General features: G+C 43.0%; 2 protein-coding genes across 2 annotated transcripts in view; both read left to right on the top strand.

The window, feature by feature from the left end:
- dachc (dachshund c) overlaps positions 1-702 on the top strand; it is a 41,700-nt gene extending 40,998 nt beyond the window's left edge. Inside the window, exon 11 of the mRNA XM_080781538.1 lies at positions 568-702. Coding sequence (XP_080637664.1) covers positions 568-605 — 38 coding nt within the window. The 3' untranslated portion in view covers positions 606-702. The remainder of the gene's footprint in view (positions 1-567) is intronic.
- Positions 703-6,186: 5,484 nt separating this feature from the next.
- ubac2 (UBA domain containing 2) lies at positions 6,187-20,843 on the top strand. Its single transcript, XM_080781919.1, has 10 exons — positions 6,187-6,337; positions 7,708-7,832; positions 8,732-8,851; positions 8,941-9,047; positions 9,345-9,468; positions 9,719-9,766; positions 11,140-11,248; positions 13,966-14,108; positions 15,308-15,475; positions 17,060-20,843. The coding sequence occupies exons 1-10, from the start codon at positions 6,307-6,309 to the stop codon at positions 17,165-17,167; spliced, it is 1,083 nt and encodes a 360-aa protein (XP_080638045.1). The 5' UTR covers positions 6,187-6,306; the 3' UTR covers positions 17,168-20,843.
- The last annotated feature ends 5,382 nt before the right edge of the window (positions 20,844-26,225 follow it).

Here is a 26,225-nt window from a genome sequence, read left to right as displayed (position 1 = left end):
AGGATGTGGTTCCTTTGTGCCTGGAAGTTTTATCGCCAAAAACAGGAATCTAGGGCCAAAATAACCAACACTTTTCAGCCTAAAGTCCTACTTATTAATGATCTTTTTCTTTTACAATCTTTGGTTGGGGCAATACTCTGCAGGCCCCTTCTGATATCAGTATATTGTTGAATAGTCAGGGTAACCCAGCCTAAAGGCACTGCCAACCCAGTACAATCAATGGAGAGTTGTCACATTTCAGTAGGCCTTTCCAACGCACTAAAACCTAATTTATTCTCTGTCACATATCACGGCGTCACATGACAAAAATAGCCCACCTGCAAGCTCACAAGTCACAACACGTTGCACCTGCGTGACCCGTTGTGAGCTTGTAGGTCGGCTATTTTAGTTGCACGTTGCCATCGTGCCACCAGGTTTATGATGAACCAGACCAGGACTGACAGCAGGTTTTGATGAACCAGACCAGGAGTGACAGCAGGTTATGATGAACCAGACCAAAGAGGAGTGACAGCAGGCATCCATCCAGTGAGTCTCACTCACATGTTCCATTCTGTGTTTGTGTCTCAGAAGGCAGAGTATTCCTGCAGACCACCGGGATGTATTGAAGCCGGATGGCAGATGGACAAACGGACAGAGGGAAAGATGGACTGACATACGGATGGACAATTGGATGGATGGATGGATGGATGGATGGATGGATGGATGGATGGATGGATGGATGGATGGATGGATGGATGGATGGATGGATGGAAGGAAGGAAGGAAGGGCAGAGGATAGATCATGTAAGGACAGAAAGATGTGCTCTGCTCTACGCTAGCATCTGGGACCTCTTGCTCTCCAGACACATAGCTCCTCCACTCTGAAATCAAGAAGAATGTCCTCATGGTCTAAAGTGGGATATTTGAACTCTTCACCTTCTCCTGTTTAATTTATTGCATTTATCACAAGTACTCACTGGCCGTAGTAAAAAAAAAACAATATTTTATTTTTATGTGTTTGTTCCTTTCAATCAAGGTTTTTTTTTTTTTTTTTAATTCTATTATAGCTGAAGTTTATCATAGCTGTTTTTGTCGGTGTTGTATATCTGAACACAAGTGGATATATATATACAGTATATACACAATTCATCATTTTTATTATTATTATTATTACTTAAAAAAAAAGATGGCATGTTGTACAGCCAGTAAAAGCCTTGATCGTGTATGGTATGCAGTAGTGGAGTCTGAAAACACAATACAAACCCTTTTTATTAAAATGCCCACGTGTTTTTCTTTCTTCTTCTCACAGAGACAACCTGTTATTTTCTCAATGCGCCGCTTCTCAGACACCTAATTATTGCAGTTTCTTCTTTTTTTCCTCTTCTTCTCCTCCTTCAGAAATTGTCACCTGCGTGTGAAGGCATCTGATGGTTTTATTGATTTCGGTTTCATAACGGGATAAGACATGCATTGGAAACATCTCTCTGAGCTCATAATATGTACTGTAGTCTGTTGTTTGAGGTAGGCAGCAATCTCGGACTGCATTGTGTGTGTGTGTGTGTGTGTGTGTGTGTGTGTGTGTGTGTGTGTGTGTGTGTGTGTGTGTGTGTGTGTGTGTGTGCGTGTGCGTGTGCGTGTGCGTGCGCTTGTGCATGTATACAAGAGTGGGGATCATGCCATTGATTCTAGCTCCATTTTCAAAAACACACACGTACTATAGGTATTGACAGAGAACGAGTCAAGGTGTGTGTGTGTGTGTGTGTGTGTGTGTGTGTGTGTGTGTGTGGGGGGGGGGGTGTCAGTTGTAAGCTGTCCTTTAGTGAAATATGTTGACGAAGCATTCTCTCGCCCACTCCATTTTAGCATGTTCTCCCTGGGGACTGAAGAAGGGTGTGCCGCTCACAATGCAAAACCCAAGAAACAAAAACATTGTCATTGAGAGAGCAGCAAGAAGGATGAGACGGACACTGTATGGTGAATGACAATTACACTACACTAATATCCTGCTTTTTGATTTAACTCAAAGGGTAAAAACCTCTGAATTACAAATGGACACTGGGGATTACTGTGCAAGTACAAATGTCAGACAGTGCATGTATTTTTACTTGTCAACATCCAAAAACAATGTTGCTGAACACAAGAATGTTAAAAAGGCAACAGAAAGTAGAAACTGTATCCTCGGAAACCACATGCATAATGATTCGAAATATTTTCACGTATGGAATTGTCCATATTTTAAATGACTGTAGTTTAACTCTGTAGGCTATATTTTACTTTTAATGTTTAAAATCTGTGTTTAAATCTGTAGCCTATCGCAAATGAATAAATTGGTAAGTACTGAATTTAAAGGGAATATCCACGCTAATTTACATAATTTACATTTTGCTATTCCAGTGGTCTACAAACACTGACAAATGTCTTCCTAATATGTAAATAAGATCAGAATTTATGATGTCATGGTGGCAAGCCCTGGCGCTGCTCCATATACAGTGAATCATGGAACACGTCTGGGGACAGTGACATGTCTGGATATTGGTTCTGAGGGGTTTCCACAAGAAAAACCCCCATAACTCAGAAGTCCCAATGACTTATTTTTATTTATTATTCTTTTTATTTAGAGTAGCCAACGTTTTTTTCTCCCCAATGTAGTCGTTATTCCAATTCATTCGTTCCCCACCCACATTTCTGTATGGTCACTTTTGTATCCTGACTCACCTGCCAGTGAGGAGCCCCCACCGGGAGGACGTACGGCCTTCGTCCTACTCCTCCCGCCCAGCATTCTGCTGACAGGTGCCGTGCCGCCACAGCCGTGCAATGACCCTCTCCGCCCGGCTTCCCTCCTGTGACCGCCAATTAATTGTGTTCGCATAGACGCCTGACAAAGCCAAATGCACCACGGTGGATTCGAACCCACAACCTCTGTGGTGGTGGGCAAGGACTTTACCACTGCACCATAATGAATAAAGGATGTGTTTGTGAAATTACTTCTGGCTTTCATACACATACTGCAGGAATAAAGGCTGTGTTTGTGAAATGTGTTCTGGCTTTCATACTGCAGGCCAGGGTACATTTTCTGATTCAGAGCTGTAATCTCATTAGGATGTGATGTTCTCTGAGCCCACAAAGTCAGGCACTTATTCAGTGTCAATGGTTCAACTCCACAAAGTATCAACCCATGTCATGAATGAAGACTCTGATTTACAGCTGAGGTAGACAATTCACAATTGCATGCTTGTAGATCATTTTGAGTTAACTGTCCAAGATTATTGGAATAGCATAGCATAATATGAATTCTGTCTTAAGTTGAGAAAAAAAAACAGACTTTATTTTTTATTTTATTTTTCTGAAAATGCATTAGAGGCTCTTCCATGTGTTAACATCTGAGGGTGCTAAAGTCAGAAGAGAAAATAACTAAATTAAAACCAAGACAAAGCCCTGCATGCAGTCCAGAGTACCTGTTGGCCGTAGGGTGGCGCCAGAAAAAAGGTATGGGGTCACACAAATATTTAGGGTTCTTTCTCCAGGGACGCAGCAAGTGTCATGGCAATCTGCCCATTCAGATTTCATATTTCTCATGTCGTGTGGAACATGTCTTCTGTAGGTGCCACGAGAGGAAAGGCCATGAGATCATACCAAAATCCTATAGGGTGCATAGATAGATTATGTCATTCTGATGAGAAAGCATGTTTGCATTGTTGACATATTGGCCTGAGGGTGTCACTAGGAGAGTCAACAAATACAGCATAATAGGGTTCTCCCTTCAGGGAGCATTAAGGTGCATAGTACGTTCTATGGCAGTAGAATGTTTGTACAATTTTAGCCTAAAGGTTGCACTAGTGACTACCGGGACTCCAAAATCAGTAGGGGTCATCTTCTGGGGTTGATGAAGCTGCACTGCTGCAGAACGTTAATATCATGGCAATCCAGCCATGGAGATATGTTGTTGGACCAAAGTCTTGGAAGCAATGGACAGACTCCGGAGGGACTGACCGACCTGCCGACCTACCGTTTTTTAATTATTTGAACGCGCAAAAGGTTAACCAAATGAACACAGTTGACAGCCTGACATTTGGTATTGATTTATGGATATTAATGGAATGGAAGTGGAATTTAAAAATGCATAATAGTTTCATAACATCTTTATTGATAAGCAATCATCAGCTTTCTGACACTTCCACTAACACCACTTCCGCGGTGTTTAAACTGCATCAGATAATTTATAATAAGACCTATACTGTTGACTTGAACAGCACTCTGAGCTGAGGGGCCATAGATTTCTGTGAAAGGGCCAGACTGCATTCTTGGGAAAAGACCAACATGATGCCGTCTTCTGGACACAAGCTTAGAGGGTAAGCTGACGCATAATGCTTCTGTTCCAAGCCATTCTGCGTGAATACAACGTGACGGATGAGTGACTAAAGAATCACATATTTCTGTGTGAATGAGTCATCATTTTCAGATGACCACACTGCCAGTATCACTGGAGACTTGAAAGGTTTGTGACTTCATTCATTCAGCACTGCCCTACTCTTTGTCACACTCATTCGCACTCATACACGCACGCATGTATACACACACATACACACACACACACGCACACACGCACGCGCACACTTCCCTCATAACCACCCAGTAGCACCATCCTGCTGAGAGATGTGTAATGGAAAAGATAAATGGAGGATAAAGCTAAGGTGACAGGAGTGTATGTGTGTGTGTGTGTGTGTGTGTGTGTGTGTGTGTGTGTGTGTGTGTGTGTGTGTGTGTGTGTGTGTGTGTGTGTTTGTGTTGTGTGTGTGTGTGTGTGTGTGTGAGAGAGAGAGAGAGAGAGAGAGAGAGAGAGAGAGAGAGAGAGAGAGAGAGAGAGAGAGAGAGAGAGAGAGAGAGAGAGAGAGTGCGTGTGTACTGCAGAACAGACCAGCAAACCATCTGCTCATCTCCTCTTAATGAACAAAGCAAACAGCAGGAGTCAAGGCTGTCTCCAAATCTGGAGTCTCTTTATTGGAAAACACACACACACACACACACACACACACACACACACACACACACACACACACACACACACACACACACACACACACACACTCTTTGCCCGCTTAATCTGATTAGCTTTGATTGAGAACAGGGGCAAAGCAACCTTTTTAGACCTTACCCCTACATCAGTGACAGAGAAGGTCTGAAACACAATTAGCAAGCTGTTCCCGAGCACTGCTTTGCAGTCACATCTGACCACAAACAGCCAAATGGACCTAATGGATGGGAACTAACCAATAGGAAGTAACTCAGTGCTACATCTGTGGCTGATGAGAAAACGCAAACCCTATTAGACAGCTGTTCACCATATCTTTTCAAATGTAGTAGAAATAACATAATGTCGACGTTGGAACAATCAGCTCGGGAGCAGTTGTAGAAGTTTGAATTTCATCCAGGAATGAAGATACACATATTGCGCTCATATAAGAGCGTCAAGTTCAAAAGAGCTATAGCAGCCTTGACCGAGGGCCAGGGTAGGGCTCTACGAGGGATTCTGGGCATTGACAAGCACGGCACTCACGAGACTAAAGGACCATATGAATGCCCTTTAAATCTGGACTACAGTATGTGTGGCCCCATCAAGCTTGGGGCCCCCATTGTAATTAACGCCTTTCCCACTGTTGAATAATCTGACTGTTTCAAGCCACGGAAACACCCAATGCCTTCTGTTTTAATGCCTATACAGCACCCATGAGCATACATCACCTGTCAAAGAAATGTGCAGGGACTCACTGGCCAATTTAAAGTACTAGTATCTGGGATTGTTCCTTTGCCACTTGTCTTGTGAGTTGTGCCCCATGACTGCTGCCTGAAGAGGTTTAGGTTGGCAGAATTTGTGTCCCCTTTTAAATAACTCAAGCACCTTTTTTCTTTTTTTACATTGTCTGTGTTCTTTTTGTTGTCAGTTATGTGACATTGTTATTGTTATTTTAATATTTCCTTTGTTCTGTATAGCACTTTGTAACCCTTTCCTTTACAAATTGCCTTTAACATTTATAAGTACATGTACATCAACCTACCAAATGAAAGACATTCGAGATCAAGTCGAGTGCAATATTATCAAAGAGTAGCAGCGCCCTCATGCGATACATTTCGGTACTGCAGAATCCAGTATGTTGCGGAAGTGACTTTTGGGCTTTGGGGCTTCCTGTACAACATAGTTACCCTGCTGCCTGCCTGTTATTTCGCAGCATGTCTGTTTTCTCTCACTTTATTTCAGTATTTTGGACTGAATATCTCCGTGCCTGGGCTTGAATTGATCGCGCACATTGACTGGCTTCTTAAAGTCGTCATCATGTTTACGACAACCGGCTCTCGAGGCCTCTGTGAGTATAACGGTGATGTGGTTAACCCACCCACACAACCATAGGGGGGGGACTGTCCTCCAATAATGCTCCAAGCTAGTGCATGTTGTTAGCTAGTTTGCGCTGTCATTCATTTACCAGAAGCTGTGTTTGTGTTTCTGTAAACGTAATGTATCACCTATAAAACAAGCAGTGGATAAACGCGCAGTCTTGCTTTTTTCTGCGTTTGCGTTTGTTTGTGAACATGAACATGACAGCGCCGTTGGTTTGATAAGCGGCAACGTCAAATATGGTTGTGAATGTGATCTTTAACGTGCAATGCTGTGCGACTGTAGAATGGCATGCGTCTGCCCCGCCCATGCATATTGGTTGATTGATGGAGTACTTTATCAGACAGAAAAATAATTTAAACGGCACATGGTAAAGTCAGACATGTGTTTGTGTCCATTGTGTGTAAATATAATTATCTCTCTCTTCTCTACACACACACAGTGCCGTCTCTCTCTTGGGCGAGCCAGAGATTTTTACCTGTACTATATTTTTACCTGTACTTTAATTGAGATTTTTCCTGTACTTTTAAACAGAGTGAGAAAGAGAGGGGCGGGGGGAGGTAAAGTGTCTAGTTATAGTGAGAGTTGAGGGGGCCCAAGGGGGGTCATCATCAGGCTCTTTTGTTTGAGTGTGCTGGGTCGTTACTACAACAACAACAGATCCACCTGTTGGTGGCACTATAACAGGCCAATGTGAAAAGGGTGGGATATATTCCTCAGCCCAGTATGAAAGTCTGTGAAAGATTCCACATAAATTGCACACTGCCTTCATGATTTGAGTCATTTTCAAAAATGCACCTGTTGGTGGCGCTGTAAGTCTGTGAAAAATTTCACAGACTCCAGGTCCCCAGCTAAATCTTTAACTCTAACGAGTACTGTACTTTTAGGCAGACATAGAATACTACACCAATAGACAACAAACATGAAACAAACAACTAATTTCAGTAATGGAGGAATGGAACACCTTTCCAGAATGGAATTTCAAGTACTGTACTTTTAGGCAGACATAGCAGAATAGTACAACAACAACTAATTTCAGTAACAATGGAGGAATGGAACACCTTAGTTTCCAGAATGGAATTTCCAGAACAATGGAGGGGGTGAGCCATTCATTATCCATGCATATACTTTTCATTTGACCAACAACAAAACTGGTTCTAAATGTTCTCCTTTGACAAACAACATTGATTCTAAATGTTCTAATGTGAGAAATAAGGTAAAATAAACATGGGGCGAGATATCCGTGCTTTGGGGCGAGATATCCACGCTGTGGGGCGGGATATCTATCTCTGACAGCAGTTCCATAATATGCTAACTAATGGTTGTGTTCTATACACCCAGACAAGGCTCCTCTGTCCAAAGGCCTTCTGCTGGTCCTCAGTGGGCTGACTGTGATGCTCACCCTGCTGCCACAGTACCAGGGCCTGTTCACCTACAACCTGCAGGCTATTGCACACCAGCACCAGGTAGGCCCAAATTATGACATTTTGCATTACGTTTGTTCAGTAATAACAACATGGCAATCATGCATACCTTTTTAGAGAAGCCGCAAGCTACTCTTATGCTGTGTTTACACGGGCAGATGCAAGACTCAAAGATACAATGCTATAGAGCATATTTGTAGTTGAAACTTGAAACTAGCTCAACTATGTTGTAGCTTTGTAGCTTTTGCAGCAGCTACAAACGTCGGATGCGTCTTTGTCACTGGCTTCATTGAAAATGAATGGTAGACTGTATCTTTGCATCTGCCGTGTGGACATTAGAGTTGCAATACCAACCCTTTGACAGCTCATACATCCAAACAGAAAAGTCCTATCTGATTGTATTAATCAATGTGAATATCACCAACATTGCAGCTGTACAGCAAGCTTGAATTATCCTCTTTCTAACAGCCCATTCATTGTTTGGATGAATGGGCTGTCAAGGGTTTTGTATTGCAACTCTAGATTCCAGATATTTAAAATAGGATCTAAGAGTTGCTCGCGGCTACTTGTAGAGCCTGCATTGAATACAACTGCATCCGATCAAAACGTTTGCCTCCATCCCTCTCTGTGGAACAGTGCAAAAGGATACTACGCAGTACGCACAGTCGCACACACATCCTTGTAGTGGTGCTGCTCCACGGCAGAAGACAAAAAAGTGTCCACACACACTGATATATGGATATTGGTACACTGATATTGCCAAGTGCCAGGAATTTATTATAGGACACAGAGAATAATGAACTGGAGTCCACTACTGTGCCATCAAGGGTGTGTGTGTGTGTGTGTGTGTCTGTGTGTGTGTGTGTGTGTGTGTGTGTGGCGGTGTGTGTGTGCTTGTGTCATCTAATGAACATTCTGTGATGTTTTGTCCTGTTGTGGAGGTGTGGAGGTGGGTGTGTGGCAGGCTCATCTGTCTGGACCTGAAAGACACTTTCTGCAGCAGCCTGCTCATTTACAACTTTCGTATCTTTGAGAGGAGGTTTGGTACAAGGAAGTTTGCTGTAAGTACATAATGGATAGACGTGTATGGTTGATTGTTGGTTAGATGATGATAATAATTCATTCATTAGTCTGATTTATTTCATTCCAGTCTTTCCTTCTGGGGGCCTGGGTTTTGTCTGCTCTGATAGACTTCCTCCTGGCTCAGGCGGTCTACTTCCTGTTTGAGTATCGTGTGGAGGAACTGCCTGCAGGACTGTGAGTAGATGGAGATGCCGTCTGTACTAAGAGCTGCGTGTTAATTCTATGCAGTGGTGTAAAGTAACTAAGTACATTTACTTAAGTACTGTACCCAATGTTGATGTACTTCTACTTGACTAAAGTTTGTTATATTGGGATTTTCACATGTCTGTATTAAGTGCACAAAATAACATAAAACATACACTTTTTTTTTTAACTCATCAGGTCTATGCGTTCTTACATCTTTTTTTCCCCTCTCTTTTGTCCATCTCCCCGGTTTGACCCCATCATTCCCCCCCCCCCCCTCCGCCTCAGGCTGTCCCCAGTGTTCTCTCTGTTTGTGCCTTTCTATCTCTCCATACCCAGGGTGCCGGTCACACAGGTCCTGGGACACATCCCCATCACCAACAAATCTCTGGTCTACGTGGTGGGATTGCAGGTGTGTGTGCGCATATGCATACTGGTGCATGTGTACTAAAACTGAAGTAGCCCTATACAGAAACCTAATCTCTCTTGGTCACGGGGGACTTCTTTTCCAAAGTTGAAAATCTGCTACACATGCATACTTCAGCATGCATGCATGCCTACTTGTCTTTCTCTGGCTCTCTGTTTACATGTTAAATATTTCCATTGTTACTCCACCTTTCAGCTCATCTTCTCTCTTCTCTTCTCATTTTGCTGGGTTCTAGCTGCTGACATCCAGTCCTTTCATGTGGCTGATTGCTCTCAGTGGATTGGTGAGTAGCTCAAATCTAATATGTAAGGAATAATGACCAGCGAGGTTCAGTTGCACTTTCCGGTGCAGCTGGTTGATTGTAACACTATATTATTGTGTGTATCTATTGTTAATGTATTGATTTAAAATGATTGTCCAAATACTGATAAAAAAAGATCACTTGTATTTTGTATGTATATCTACAGTATATTACTTCAAATGTAGTAATATACATTCCTGACCATCTACAGTTGGGATCTTTGCACAACAGATACTGTATATGTCTAATCTTTTTGTACAAGCTCCCATCCACTGTCTTCATCACTCACACAATTCGGAAACTGAACAATGTTTCAGTGCATGGATGGACCTTCATTAGGATGATCAGTGTCTCTTAGTTTGCACCAAATCGTCGTTCATAATAAAAGTGTTGTAATTGCGACTGAAGAAGACAAGGGGGGGCAGGAGCTTTCAGTTTTCTTTGTTGTGCACACATGGTGTTCTCCTATGCACTGGCATACTGCATTTACCCTCTGGTCTGCTGTCTGTGTAAAATGAGACGTCTGGGTGGGTGGCGCAAGGGTAAAGTTCCTGCCCACCAGTGAGAGGCTTGATTCCTCTGTGTTGCCTGCGGTTCTGGCTGAAACACAGTTGGCAGTGTTTATGGGTGGGGAACTGGTTGGGGAGGGGGAATCTCTGTTGCTGCACTGGTGAGGTTAGTTGGGGCACCTGTTAGTGGAGCTCTTGTTCATCCACGCGTTACGTCCTCTCAACGTATGTAACTCCTCACTGTCATGTGAAAAGAAGCGGCTGGCGCTTACGTGTAGCGTAAGAGCTACATGGCTGTCAAATGTATGGGAAACTGACCAGAATCAGGATATGTTTATGCCACCTTCTGGAAAAGGGAACTAGAGTTATACAAAAATGGCGTATGTGTGTGAAGTGGGCAGAGGCCTTTTTAGTGAGACTGGAACCAGGCTGGAGTCTATTCAATCCAATGGAAGCGTGTACGTGAACATAGCTTCTTTAGCCCCATGGTCACTGAACTAAATACTGGACCCAGCCATCACAAGCCACACAATCTTCCAAAGATTTTCATACTAAAATGGCTTTTTTCAGAGAGAAAATCCACTTTATTTATTATCAACTTTTCTTTGTCCCAGCAACATACTCACGCGGGATCTAGCAGGTGCTATTGGTAAACATGGGACGTTTGTGAGATTTCCCGCCAGACGCCGGCACCCACATGGGAGACCATTGTGTATCATTTAGCCTCTATTGGCTCCAATTGGGATGGTGGCTCTTCTTAAATGAACCATCTTTGGTTATACACAGTCTTTAATCAGTGCATCTGTGCAACCCTTATACCCTGGTCTGTTCTTGTGTGCTCGTCAGGTATCAGGTGTACTGTACCATGGTAACATCTGCAAGATGCAGCATATTGTCTTCATCCCTGCATGGCTGTCCCGTATTGGACGGTTTCTCCTGGAGCCACTTTTCTCAGGTCAGTACAAACTTGCATTCTTTCTAACTTAACCTAACCATGTTTAGGTCTTGACCACTAGCATGCTTTTAACACTTTTCAAGTGGGGCGCCCACTGTATTTATCTTTGTGTGTATGTCTGTATATGAGCACAAAATGTGCCCAGCTGGCTCCTGGTAGAAGACAGAGTCAAGCAATTGAAAATGGGTCTGACATTCAAAATTGTAAATGCAACTTTACCCTCCATGCCCTCAGTACCCACTTAATTATCTAAAAAAAAGTGTCATGTCAAAGGGAGAGGAGGTGAAACAGCTGTGACGGGTTTTCGTAAGTCAGGTCACTTGGAGTCACACCTGCGTCTCCACACTGGAGAATAACCCTACCACTGTCAACAGTGTGACAAGAGTTTCAACACGTCCTACAGTCTGAAGATTCACCAACGTATCCATACTGGACAAAAACCATACCACTGTAAACGCTGTGACAAGAGTTTCTGGGCTGTATTTTGCGTGTCTTAAGTACCAGGTCTTATTCCCTAACTTGAGTAAACTAAAGACCTGGAGGCGTGATCAATGCCATTTGGCTATTCTGAGTGGCCAAAGAGCATTGATCACGCCTCCAGGTCTTTAGTTTACTCAAGTTAGGGAATAAGACCTGGTACTTAAGACACGCAAAATACAGCCCTCAGTGTGTTAGGTAATTCTTCAGTGTGAACACCTGCGTGTTCACACTGAAGAAAAACCCTACCACTGTCAACAGTGTGACAAGAGTTTCAACACGTCCTACAGCCTGAAGATTCACCAACGTATCCATACTGGAGAAAAACCATACCACTGTAAACGCTGTGACAAGAGTTTCAGTGCGTTAGGTAATCTAGAGAAACTCCTGTGGATCCACACTGGAGAAAAACCATACCACTATAAACACTGACAAGAGTTTCAGTGAGTCAGGTAGTCTTAAGTCACACCTGCGTCTCCACACTGGGAAAACCATACCACTGTAAACACTGACAAGAGTTTCAGTGAGTCATGTAGTCTTAAGTCACACCTGCGTCTTTACACTGGAGATAAACCATATCACTGTAAACACTGACAAGAGTTTTCGTAAGTCGGGTCACCTGGAGTCACACCTGCGTCTCCACACTGGAGAAAAACAATACCACTGTAAACAGTGTGACAAGAGTTTCTACATGTTTTCTCAACTGGAGTCACACCTGCGTATCCACACCGGAGAAAGGCCTTTCCACTGTAAACCGTGTCAGAGTAATCAACAGAGGCACCTACGATTGTTTTATTGATTCTTTATTTAAGTGTCCGAAGAAGCCCATCCCATATGGACTTACAGGACACTTTTTACACTTTCCATAAACAATGACAATAAACCGACAGTTTGCAAACACTGATCAAGTGAATACTAAACTAACTAATACACCCAAGATTGTTACAAGGCAGATAACATAATATACAACATAAAATAAAATACCATAAAATAAAATACACTATTTGGCCTGTAACAGGACTTACAGGAGACACATGGAACTACTTGAAGAGCTGAGATTGTCTTCTACTCCATGCTCTAAAAACAAACTGTGCTGTCCTAAATACTTCATTATTTAATAACCACTACAACATCTGACCACCATCTTCCTAGAATAGTTCAGGATGTTGTGGTTGTATTGCCTCAAATAGTGGAACCCACAAAACATCATACAAGGATGAAGGAACAATAAAACATAAAATGAAATTCATTCATTTTCCACATACTGGAGAAAAACCAAACTATTGTAAACTGTGTGAGAAGAATTTTAAAAACCTTTTCAACTGTCAGTACAATTCATCTAACCTGAAGAGATGCCTGCTGCTTATATCCACTCTGCAGAAAAACCCTACCACTGTCAACAGTATGACAAGAGTATCAATGTGTTGTGACCTGAATAGACACCAGTGTATCCAGACATGTGGGAAAAATATATATAATGCAGCCTATAAAAGTCTTTTTATAGTTTGCTTTAAGCATGCACCCCCCCATACCTCCCCCCTGTGACATTATCCCACTTAACGCGAGTGGGATTCTTTTTAAATACATTTAACAATGGTATACTGGAATACTACACTGTCAAATATATGGATGTTTACTCTACAGTATTTGTAACATTAACTGTGTCAAACATTTTGAGCCGCTCCGAACTATACTTTGCTGTTAGATCCTACAATACCCAGAATTCCCTTGAATGCTCTCAAGCTGTTTTTTATGCCAATTGCCTCTAGTGGCAGAGTATTTAGATGCCTGCATGAGTGCACACATACCAACAGTGCCTTGTGGGAATGTGGGCAACAACGATGCAGACAACCTTGAGGGACTTGGCACCATGTACTCATAGATATGGATTTACATAAGGTTTAAAAATAGTGTATTATTCCAGCACAGCTGGCCTAAGATCAGGTCCTAATGGGCCCTTCAACCCTGTCTCCACATGGAGTCTCCTCAATTATTCTTTATGAGGAGAAAATGTTGAGGGGAATGGACTGTCAACACTCCTTTTTTGAACACCAGAAATCAATCGATCTCCAGAGTCCAGGGGAAAGAAACATGAGGCTGAGGTCTTTAAAAGAAGATGCACGTCTTATTTCCCCTTGTGTTTATGAATGAACAATCATGCAGTTGGAGTTGCACCACTCAGTTCACACGGGTGTGATTTTAATTATTGTTTTTCATTTAATTGTGTGTGCGCATGGCAGGGCCCCAGTCCGGTACAGAGAGTCCCCTGGGGATGGGAGCCACACTGGACATCCAGAGACAGCAGAGGATGGACATGCTGGACCAACAGCTGTTATTGGCCCAGTACAACCAGGCTAGGAGGAACGCAAGGCCCCAGCCACAGGTAGACACACACACACACACACACACACACACACACACACGGAGAGAGTTTTGATTGATTGATTGAAATATTTATTAACAGTCAGTTTGCAGAATTACAGTACATTTCAAGCACAAACTCAAGTCAATACAAAGACTGTTAACTGTGAGTGGACGACCCAATTAAGCATTACACTTGTTTACAAGAGGGTCCACCATGTTCAATTCATCAAAACATTTAGAGACGTACAAATAGACACTTCTATATAGTTAAAGAACAGCACAGGAATTCATCATGAAGGAAGCAAAAAGGGAAAAGAAACATACATACATTGAGGCCCAGCCACAGGTAGGTACAGTAGGACTAGGAATCCACGCATACCATAGGCACCGGAATGGGATACTATCTTGTCGCTTGTTCTCTGATTTATAGTTATTTAGATGGCATGTTCATTGTTTACCTGGTATCCTAGTTTCTTTGAGGCACTCCATTTTTCTGTCTGAACTCTACTCCTGTCACTATTCACCTTGTTTGTTGACTAGAGTTCATGCTTATTCCTTATTTCAATTCCAATCATGGCGTGCCTGCTAAATGCCTACATTTAAAATTGCACCACGCACTTTTCAATCTTGAACCAGAGACTCAAACACATTGCATGACCTCGCACACTGTCTCAAACACACACTTACTCCTCATTACATAATTCACACATACTGGACATCTCATTTTGAACGACCGCAAGCTGCTAGCTTTAACTCACTGAATGCTAATGATGAAAAATACGTTATTGATTTAAGTTTGAATAGCTCTGGGTTTCTAGGCGACTGAGTAAACAGGAAATGAAAAACAAAATCGTCGATGATCACTGTTACAAAATTTATGTTTCGGGTGAATTCAATTAACCCCTTTAGGCCTGAGGCAGATTCTAAAAAACGCCTCTAAATCCTGACTTTTATTTATATATTAAATATATATGCTGCTATTTATATAGCAGCATAACTTTTTTTACATTTTTGAATACTATACATACTGTACAGAACTCCAAAATGAAGGGGTAAAACACCAAAAGGAGTTCCCGCCCAGAATGGGATTAGATCGTGGGATACGTTTCACATCCGTTGTTTACTTCACAGGAGTGACGTGGAGTCACGGCAACGACATGCAAAAATGGTCCTTGTTTTGTGGACAGCATCTGATTCTGTGCCTACTGTATGTCTTAGGCTGGTCTGTTGGATTGGGCCAGGCTGTTCCCCTCGCTGAGGCACAGAGCTCAGAACCGGCCTCCAGTCCAGCCACGCCCCCCGGCTCATACACACCCCTCCCCCCTGCTGCAGCCACAGCCCCCAGTGCCCCCACTACTGGACGACTCTCCTGTCGCAGAAGAGCAGGTGTGTATCTATGCAATGATTGCACTTATACAAAGACTTTTTTTTAAATTGAGGTTCTGATGGTCACATTTGTTCAGTTATAGTATACAATTTTGTGTAGATTACCGATTTTTGAGTGGTGCAACCACTCCCTTACGGAGCTATGTGTGTCTCTGGCTGCCTGGGTCCGTCCCTGGCTGGCTGGCTGGCCACCCACACATATTTACTGTATATATGATGATTTCGGGTGTGCCAGTACATTACAGTGACAGTACAGTACAGTAGAGGGACCCCCACACGGTAACTCACCGGAAACGGAACCGGGCCGGCACCCTGGGCACGTTCCTGTGGGTCTGGAACTTCTGGCCACCCCCCCGGGGGACCCCCCCCACAGAGTTGCACCACTCACTTCACACGGGTGTGATTTTAACCTGACAAACGCATCCTTCCGACAGAAGGAGCATGTATTGACCTAGTCCTGAAACATGATCATCATGATCATAATCATGACTGTCATGATGCTACTTCACCCTGTTTTGCTACATTCACAACTTGATTTTTGAATGATATGTAATTAAAAAGCCTTTTTATCTGACCGCCGGCCAGTTTCTCAGTTTTTTTTGCCCTATGCTTCAACTACGCTTTCCTATCGGTTGGGAGGTGTATTGCACTCTCTGATATAATTATAATTTGGTTGAGAAAATGGCCACCGATTTTTATTGAAGAAATTGAAGAATACTGAATGCACAGGTGCTAATAGCTGTGCAAAATTCTAACATACGTGGCCCCGGGGGTGAGCAAAAAAAGTCTGAACGTTTATGTAGAAGTTAACGTTGTCAATGTACATAGCAAGGTGCGCAAAACTGTAAACGGGCAAGCGTCACGTGAACCATGGCTAGTAGTATTGACCTTTTCTGTGTGTGGTAATTTTCCACACACATGCTGGCAGCGATCACTTTTTTTTTCTTCGATAGTATTCATTACTGCCAGTTCCCATCCTTACCATTTTTTTGTTTACCGGTAGTTTAGTTTTTTCTTTATGGACTCACTGTTATTGTTCTTCTTTTGTAATGGTTCCAGTTAGTTCCCACCTGGTGATGTGTGGTAGTCCAGACTTATCCAGACCATACTGACTGATTGCTAGCTTGCATAACGCTACCGTCTTCATCTTCAACATGAATCACGCTGACACTGAGCCCACTCATTACGTTTTCCTTCTGTTGCTAACTGGTAGTGGTCATTACTGCCCGGAGGACCCACATGTACATGCTTTTAGTTTGTTCAGTTTTCTTAGTGAGCCCACTTGGGCCCGCTCTTTTATTGTTTGGAACCGTAAGGGCACGTGTGCCCGACGGCATTAGTCTACTCACTCTGCTGTATGTGCGAAATATCGGCGTGTAACTGTGTGCATCTGTCCTTTGCTCATGTCGAGGACCATCCGACCGATCGATTTCAAACTTGTCATGAGTATTCTTTCATTCTACTCTGAAAGGTATTCTCTTTTGCTCCAGTGTGTCATTTCCGCTCACCTATTTGTTATTATGAATCTATTGGTTGGGGAGATGTAAATCGGTCTGTATGGATTTGCTGCTGTGTTTGACCCAGGTTGCCAGGTTGGTGGAAATGGGCTTCTCCAGAACGGACGCCCTGGAGGCCCTTCGAGCCTCCAACAATGACATCAACATGGCAACCAACGTCCTCCTGCAACACTGAGCGCTTGGTGAGAACACGGACAGAGAGACAGATGAGGACGGAGATTGAGAGGGAGAGATGGAGGAGAGGAGCAGAGCTGAAACCACAGAACAGGAGAAGCTGTCAAAGTAAGGTAGTCACTGGGGGCAAGAGAAAAATAAAAAAGGTACGGTATGGAACATACAGTATGCGGGGGTAGCGCTGCTGAGCAGAGCACAAGTCCTGAACTGGGCTGGCCTGCTGGCACGTTGATCACTCTACGGGCCGTGAAGCGTCCTGGTTTGGTATTTCACTGCAAAATGGGCCTCAATGCTCTGAGCAGTCGACTTAGACTAAACCCATGGTTTACCTGTCACCGGTGCATCTTCGGAAAAGAAAGCCTCCCGTGCCATTCTTTGGGGTTGTGCATCATGAGCCGAGAGAGGGGGAGAATGAAGCTAGACGCATTTTTCGCAAGTCTCATCTCCTCACGTATGTTAGATGGTTAAATATCTTCATCGACTTTTAATCTAGTACATTTATTGCCACTATGCTTCTGATGCTAGTATGGCTGCATCGTATTAGGAAACTCTATGGAGTATGGGTGAAAAGATCCAGCAAGGCTACTAAGGCAACAGAGTCTACATGAAAGGAGTAAAGAACCTTTCTTTTAGATGGATTTTAAATCACCTGAGCAAGGAAACCATTACTGTACTATTTGTTTTTCTCAAGACGGCAGGAATGGCATGGAATGGGGGGAGAAGAGTCTTGTGAACATACTGTAGACATGCAGCATGGGTTAGTCAACAGCTGCTCTGATTGTAAATTCACCCAAAAAATGTGGCATCCTTTATTTTATTTTGTACTTGCTTACTTTATTTTCAAGTACAACACACTGCTCTCCTTTTTTGTGTTTTTCTTGTATTGAGACAGTCCAACGAAATTGAGAAGGAAGCACGGGATTTGATGCTAGTTCTCTCATGGACACATTTAGGTTCCAGGAAAAGGGGCCTTTCCCCATTACACACTCTGGACGACAGTTTTATACTATGATACATTGCTGCTTCTGTTCTGTAACATCTGTACCTGTATTCTCTGGACAAAATGGGGCACGTAAAGACGTAGCCTTCCTCGACACACTGTGGGCTCAATCACTTTTAACAGCGATACCGTGGACTCCCGATTATTGGGAAGTCAACTGGTCGGGCCCCGTGTAACTCCTCAACTTTTAGCTCCCTAACGGAGGCTGGCACAACTGCTTAGGGTAACTTAGGGTACATGTGCTATCTCAGGGTTAATGGGGTGACTTACTTCTGCTAATGTTCATCATAAAAACTGCAAAAATGTACACCTATTACCTAGTGGACATGTTTGTTTGTTTGTGCACAGAATAGAAAGGAACATGTCTCACACATCAGTAGTCTTTCATTATGGCACGCCTACACGAACAAACAAGTATTTAATTTCTTTACCAGCACACTCGCACCCCCCCCCCCCCCCCAGCCAGATATTTATTATGCAATATGAAGACAATAGATCATACATATTTGACAACTGAATTGTACTGTGTGTGTGTGTGTGTGTGTGTGTGTGTGTGTGTGTGTGTGTGTGTGTACTGTAGAGATACATATAGATATTTATCTATGTATATACTGTGTGTGTACAGACTATAGTATGTACATTGTGTGTGTATACAGTATACATAGATTCCGTATGCAAACACAGTGGGCCTTATCTTGCGTCAGAGTCCTTAAACCCGGCACAAGTATCATCTTATATAAACACAATTGACACAAGTAATTGACACTCGCTGACTCATTTCTGCTGACTATAGGAACATTTTAATCACATAGATTTGTGGTATTAGGAATTAGGAGAGAATGAGAGCTGTGATCTTCTGCTGTTGTGCGTCCAGGCAGCTCCACTCCCAACGTGTCCATTACAGGTGTGCGTTCTACCCACGTGTGTGGGCAAGATAGCAATCTTAGTGAAAGCGCATCAACACGCCCACAGGCACACTTCCAGCCACAATGAAAGGAGTCGGCATAATGTATAGTGGGTGGGTAGTGTGACAGCAAGATACCGTTTACGGATAGTGGAAGCTGTTAAAGGCTTAATTCACGGGTGGCGGGTAGTGCTAGCGGGCAAGGCAGGGTGTAAGATAGAGCCCAGTATCTATAGATGTGTGTGTGTGTGTGTGTGTGTGTGTGTGTGTGTGATCAAAGTAGTGCACACCAGAAATGGTTGATTTAATTCAGATAAAGTAATTGGAGCAAACCACGCGTTTCACATCCTGGCTTCCTTACCTTCGCTCTTCAGAGAGGAGCAATGTTGATTTTATCGACAGCAATGACGATTAAACTGACAATTAAACAAAAATAAAACTAAGCTATGATGACTGAATCTATGAGTAAATATTTTGACAATTTCATCAATGGATAAAAACTAGACTAAAATGTCAGGCAGGTACTAGTGGAGAAGAGATCCAGTAGAACTAAAAGACAAGTCATTTTATGTTTGGATGCGCTCAGGTGTTGCTGAAACTGGCAGATCTACAAGCTCACAATGCGGCTATTTTCAACATGCAACCAAGTGTAAAATCAGCCATCAAGGCACAGCCAAAATTCATTTTATTCAACAAAATCAACTGTACATTACTACATTTTGTAAACTATAATCTCCAACCCAGGGACCCAGGGAGTAGCGTGTGGAGCGACAACCGCGGCGGGCACCAGGCTAACGGTTGGCCCGACTAAAATTTAAACATTTGAGATCACTAAAACTAAATTATATTTTAGTCAAAAGTCTAGGACTAACACTAAATCAAAATATGCCGTCAAAATCAACACTGGAGAGGAGGAAGAGAGAACCTGAGGAAGCCATGATGTGAAACGCATTGTTCACATTTTTATATATATATGAACATACTTTGAAGTTTCATTCAAGAAAAAATGCATAGCCACACTATATTGATGTCCAAAACAGATTTTCTATTTTGTGTACATAAAACCTGTATGACTACTGAAGTAGTCTATCGCGTATATGTATTATAGAGAGTGAGTATAATTAGTTATGTGAGTGTGATGAGAGAGAGAGGCTGCATGGACAACTCTCTGGACTCTGAGTGAGTCATGATCCACCTGTGGAATAAATCTGACTAAATTATCTTTTGGTTTTAAATGGGTGCTGGGTGGGAGGGGGCCATTGGGAATTGTGAAGTACTGACGACTTTTCTGCATTTCTTTTACATTGAAGTAAGTTCTTTTTTAATTGTGTGTCTATTCTTATGCCTGATTTACAGTATAGTTTGTCATACGACACTGTTGCACGACAAAAAAAAAGCAAAAATGAACACTGCTATTTGGGTGGAAGGAGCACATTTTTCATCAGGGCTTGAATGATCCCAGTGGTTGTGTGGTGTAACATTTAAATGAACAGGGACGATGAAATACCATGCATGGTTTTGTTATGATAAAATGGCAAGTCTATAACAGCAGTCGTACTGGGAAGGCAAGGTGTTATATTTTGTCTGTGGTAAGAAAATTAAGAGCATGGAAGTTCAAATTGAAATAAGCTGCTGTAACTAATTTATGAGATGAATTTATTTTCAGGATTTCGCCTAGTTTTCCCACTTTGTCAGTGTTATAGAGTGGAAATATGATGGATGGTCATAATGCTGTAACTGATTTATAGCAATTAAAATATATTCATGATTTTCCATTGTGTATCCCGTTGTGTCAATAACATAACGAAATATAATGGATTGTTGGTGGCAGGGTCCCAATTCCCATTGGTGTACAGGCACTGTCAAGAACATTCATCATATTGTTGCCGTCGAGTGGAAATGTTGCATTTCTAAAACGAACCTGTGTTCCAATGGATCCAATGTTCTGTAGTAATTAAGCTGTTCATTCATATTTTTGCCATGGTACAACGGAACAGAAAATGTGTTGTCTGCAAGCAACAACTGACTTAGGCTAATGGTGCTGCTTTTCAACACATGATGTCATGCGTTGCATACTTCCATTCAACTTCTTGTGCACTTTTCTGGTTATTAATGTCTATAGTATAGACATTAATAACCACCATTAATAATCACCATTGTATAGACTCTATACAACGGTGACCTGTATTCTCAATCACAATAGTAGGCTATAGAAGCATATGAAACGAATCTTGGAAAATGCCTGAGTGTGCGACATTAGGTTTAAGTAACCCTTACAAAATATATGCTTGCTGTATTCAATTGAACTACAGCAAATCGTAGAATGGAAATGTGTTCTTTCAGCTGTATACCTTACATATGAAATGATGAATTCCAAAGGAACCATGTCCTTACACTAATGTATGCTTACTCTTCCGTTCCGTTGTTGGGGTCTGTTAGTCGTCTGTCGGTGTAGACTGGAAGGGGTCAGTCTTCTTGAATACATTATGTAGTTAAAACAAGCCCGTTTCATCGGTATTTAGGTCTGTGCTTTCTCAGTTTGACCTCTCGGAGGGCCTCGTCAGGGGCCCCCATATCCGCTTGGATTTCTTTAGATGGGATAAAATTAGATTTTACTGTCTCTGTCTACTGTCACTCCTTATCGTACTTTACACTGTCATATTTTGTCCCAGTCAGGCACTACTTTGTCATTAAATCTTATACACCACTATACTCATAACATTTAATGCCAGAATTTAAGTTTATTAAAACAACGAACTGCATCTCAGACATTCTTTTACTTTCGACAAAGACTACTAGACTAACTAGAGTATACTGAAAACGATGTTCTCAGGGTGTGTAAAGGACAAGGTGTGTTCTCCGTTTCTGCCTCTAGATGGAGACATTGAGTGGCGTTTAAATCTCTGCCACACCCACCTGCTCCCATTATTCCACCGAGCAGACTTCTGGAGACGGTCCCAGACGGTCCCTCTAGGGCAGCTGGAAAAAGGAATATCGATGCAATGTAGAATATCTTCAAACTGAAGATGTTCAGAAGCACATGGTTTTGCCAACTGCCTGCCAGCATAACTGAAACTGAAATGTCACTCTGTTCACATTTTCAACTGAAGAGTACAAATGTTTTATTCTTTTTATTGATTTCTGAGTACAATGTTTATTCTTTTCATTGATTTTTGAGATCACAAGAGCGAGTCACACAGGCCCATCTCTTACTGCTGCTTGACTGGTCCCAGACCAGAGGCGTCTGCCAAGCAGAGCCTACTTTTAATGGACTGTTGGATTAAACGGTGACTTAACCCGAAGTGATTTATATCAGCCATTCCCTGCTGTTTCTCTTTATGCTTCTGTGTTTTAATTAAAGGCAATAATAAGAGAAAAACGAATGACAACCGAGCTCATTAGGAGGATCCTTCTAATCAAGCTACTTTATATGCAGCATTAATCAAACCCTGTTTTGGGGGTAATGGGTGTTCTGGAGCGGAGCGAGGTCGATGTAGGTCTTCTTTGGAAGTGGGGCAACTTAAGAATGAGTCCCTTGGCCCCCAGTGGTCCGGTCAGGTGGTAAAGATTTGGTGGTATTAAATAAACCCCCTTTGGCCATACCTGTCCCATGGAATTGCAAAAAGTGACATCATTCAGTTGAGTGGAATCGTTTTACTCAAAGTCTGTAGACTTTCAGAGAGAATGCAGCTTGGCCATTATAGCAATGTAATATTAATATGCACTGTACGGTGTTGCCTAGATATCATGTGGTATTTGGGTAAAAGTAATATTGTTTTGAGCTTTATGACTTATGAGCTTGCATGGCCTTAAGAGCTGCGTTACTTTTAAAGTGGGTCTCAGTTAACTAGAGTTCTCAACGGGCCCGAAAATTAAGATCTTACCCCCCCATGCCAAAGCACAGGCGCTGGCCCAGCAGTCTGCTGTCACCCAGGCGGATATGTTTTTATCTGACCAAGCCCCCATGCCAAAGCGCCAGCGCTGGCCCAGCAGTCTGCCGTCACCCAGACTGTTGCGTGCACGGCACGCAACCTCAGGCGTCTTACTGGTTAGTAATAGTATCCCTGCCAGGCCTCAGCGGCCAAAGGCGATGTGAGTCTGTCTGTCTGTTTGAAAATGGCTAATCTGGTGCACCGATTCACTGATCTGCATGAAACGCAAGGAAGGAAGAACCTCCACCCCAAAATGTCAGTTTTACTACTACAGATTGTGTCTAAACCGCAGTCAAATTGGTAGACATCTCTGTAGCCATGTGAATCCCCCTGGATTCCTTGGATCATAACTCCCTAATATAGGTCACGGCCATTTCTGCCGTTTTGTCAACGGCTGTGGTTTATACTTTATTTTTTTTTTTCCTGTTAACGAGGCTATTAACTATTAGCTATTAAGTACAGCCGACTGTGGCCTTGGAAGCACTGGTGATGGTTGTATGGCTATTTGTCTTTTCAGGGCAGCCGTCTGTCTCTATTAACTAAGGCCTGTGTCGTGACTTACTGCTGCCCCTGCTGGAGCACCAGAGTGGAACACCTGTGTGTTTGTGAGTGAGTGCCATTTGTACACAACGTACTACTGTACGTACACATGTCAGTGCCTACACATTATGCACTGCACTGTATGACGGAGTGACTTTAACCACTTGAACCGCAGCAGCACTTTTCCAGGGCTAAAGTAACAGATCTGCAAGCTCACCATGTGTGGCAATGCAACACATGGTGAGCTTGTAGATCAGCCATTTTCAGCAGTGTAGAGTGAAACAGGAGCTAGGGTGCCTAGTGTAGAGCAGCCCTTGGGAATCCAGTCCACCAAATGGTTAAAATAAGTACACCTCTGCACCTTTTGGTTTTCAACGTTCTATGAAATGTCTAACCATCACAGCATTGCAATGAAGATGCCGTGTGTTTATGAAAGTGGACTGAAGATCAGTGTTTGTGGCCCATGCGAGTGTTCCATGATGTGCTGTGTCTGTACCGTATATCAGTATCGGTTCACTTCAAAGAGCCAGAAGCCAGCATAAGGCATCATCTCTGTCTCTCTCTGTCTGTCTCTTTCTGTGTCTCTTTCCCCACGCGATATTCCCCTGCCAGCTCTGTTGCCATGGTGAGTGCATGCCGTTTAGTGAGGTTGCCATGGGGACGGCTCTCATCATGATTTCTGCGTGTTCATTTGTATGCTTCCCACAAGAAGGGTCTTTAAAAAACATTAACCGTGCAGGGGAGTGCCCTGTCGGATTGTCTCAAGTGTGCCTACCTTTCCTTCTACCACACTGTGGACACACCATCGGTTATCGGCTGTCCCCGTCCCTGTGCTCGAGGTAGGATTGGTCAATGGCATCTGGTTGGGTGGTTTTCCGGTTGTGTACAGCCCCATGCTCATTTGTGAGAAATGCCATACGAATTAATGAGCGTTATTGGAACAATGCAGTCTCTTTTCCTTCCTTATTAATGAGACCATCGCTGTGGTAGGCATGCAAGCATTCCAAACGGCGCCCACTGATATGGTAATGGTATGCGAACTGGGGCACTTTAAGATGACAACGTCATTTGTTTGCTTGATTCCTGTGTGCGTCTCTCTCATGTTTGCAGGTTATTGTTGTGTGCGAGGGCCTGGGTGTGCATGTGTCCGGAGGCGTGGAATGAGCGAGCGTTTGCTGTAATGGCAATGCTATTCTCAGGGCAGAAGGAAAAATGCAAAAGGCCATTGATGGTTTCCTCTTGTCATTTTCACATGGAACTTCACAACTAATGGGGCACAACAGTGTACCTTGCCCTCAGGCCCTACAGGGGTTTGGCATTTCAACTCCATTGTGTGCTGGCTCCTGCATGTCTCTTGAGGTATATTTAGTCTTGCTTCATCTAACGCAAAAAGGTACATAATCTTCTGTAATTATTAGGGCTCGGCTAAGCCACAGGTTTTCGAAGTGGGGGCTGCCAGGGAACCAATTGGAAAGGAGAGGAAAAGGAAAAGATTTCAATTCAAATTGGAACCAATTGGAAAGGAGAGGAAAAGGAAAAGATTTCAATTCAAATTCATTCTGGTGTCTCTATTTTAGACGGTAAAATACAATTTCAAAAATGAAAGTTAGAGCAATGACCTTTTGGATCAACTGTCACTTGTCAGCAGTTGTTCCCCTGGCTGGGAGTCCTAAGTGACAGTTTTTCTTGAGGTACAACTTGTTAATCCTGCCTGCATTTCTTTTTCTCTCGTCTGTTGTTTTCCCTTCCTTTTCATGTAATTTCTCAGAAGTTCTCTGCCTCAACCTGCCCTGAACCCAATTACAAACAAGCCACAGTCTCTCAAGTTGCCGGAAAAACATGAACCGAAAACATCTCATTTCCAAAGCCTACGGTCTAATCTGCATTCCTGACAGCTGATAAATAAATAGCTGTCATTCCTGGGCAGTCGGCTGTCAGTGAACCTGAGGTTACTTACGTACATGTCCCTCTATGTGTGCGCATGGCGGTATATGCATACTTTGAGTGTGTGTGTGCTCTAAGCCTAGAGCACTCGCACCAAAAGTATGCGTATACCTATTACCGGCGGGAGGGACAATCCCTCTTAGAGTCTAAGGGATTGTCCCTCCACTGCCAAAACCTGAGTAGGCCTATGAGTAAACAATGTTTGGTGGAGTGACGAGAGGGAGTGGGAGACGAAGGCTGACGCCAGATGGGTTGAAATGACAGGGAGACTCGAGTCGCCACTCTAAGTGATTTCATACATTGTATAGTCCAAAAATAATTGCGAAGTGGAAAAGAGTCTTTGAGAGGCTTGTTCTTAAATATATGTTTTAGAAATGACTGCATGATGACGCCCGGTGGTTTCAAGAGTCGGTCATACAGATTATGTCCGACCTGACTGTTGTGTCCTCCTCACTGTCTCCTTCAGCGTCAAGCCTGATTTATACTTCATCGCGCGCCGGTGTCGCACGCTGGAAATAGCTTGTTTACAATCTCATGGCGTGTCGCGAATGTAACACGTTGAGAACTTAAATCTGCTATTTTAAGCACACAACACCATCGTACTACAGAGTATAAGTTAGGCTTCCGTCTGTCTCTACCTCTGCCCCTGTCTGTCTCTCCCTCCCTTTCACCATCTCAAAGCACTGACACAATGCAGACAGTTGCAGTAAAACTTTTGTTTTCACCGTCACCCCAGTAA

The sequence above is a fragment of the Protomyctophum bolini genome (assembly GCF_963924005.1).
Source record: "Protomyctophum bolini genome assembly, chromosome: 14".
Classification (NCBI taxonomy): Eukaryota; Metazoa; Chordata; class Actinopteri; order Myctophiformes; family Myctophidae; genus Protomyctophum; species Protomyctophum bolini.
This window is presented reverse-complemented; position numbering and strand designations above follow the sequence as displayed.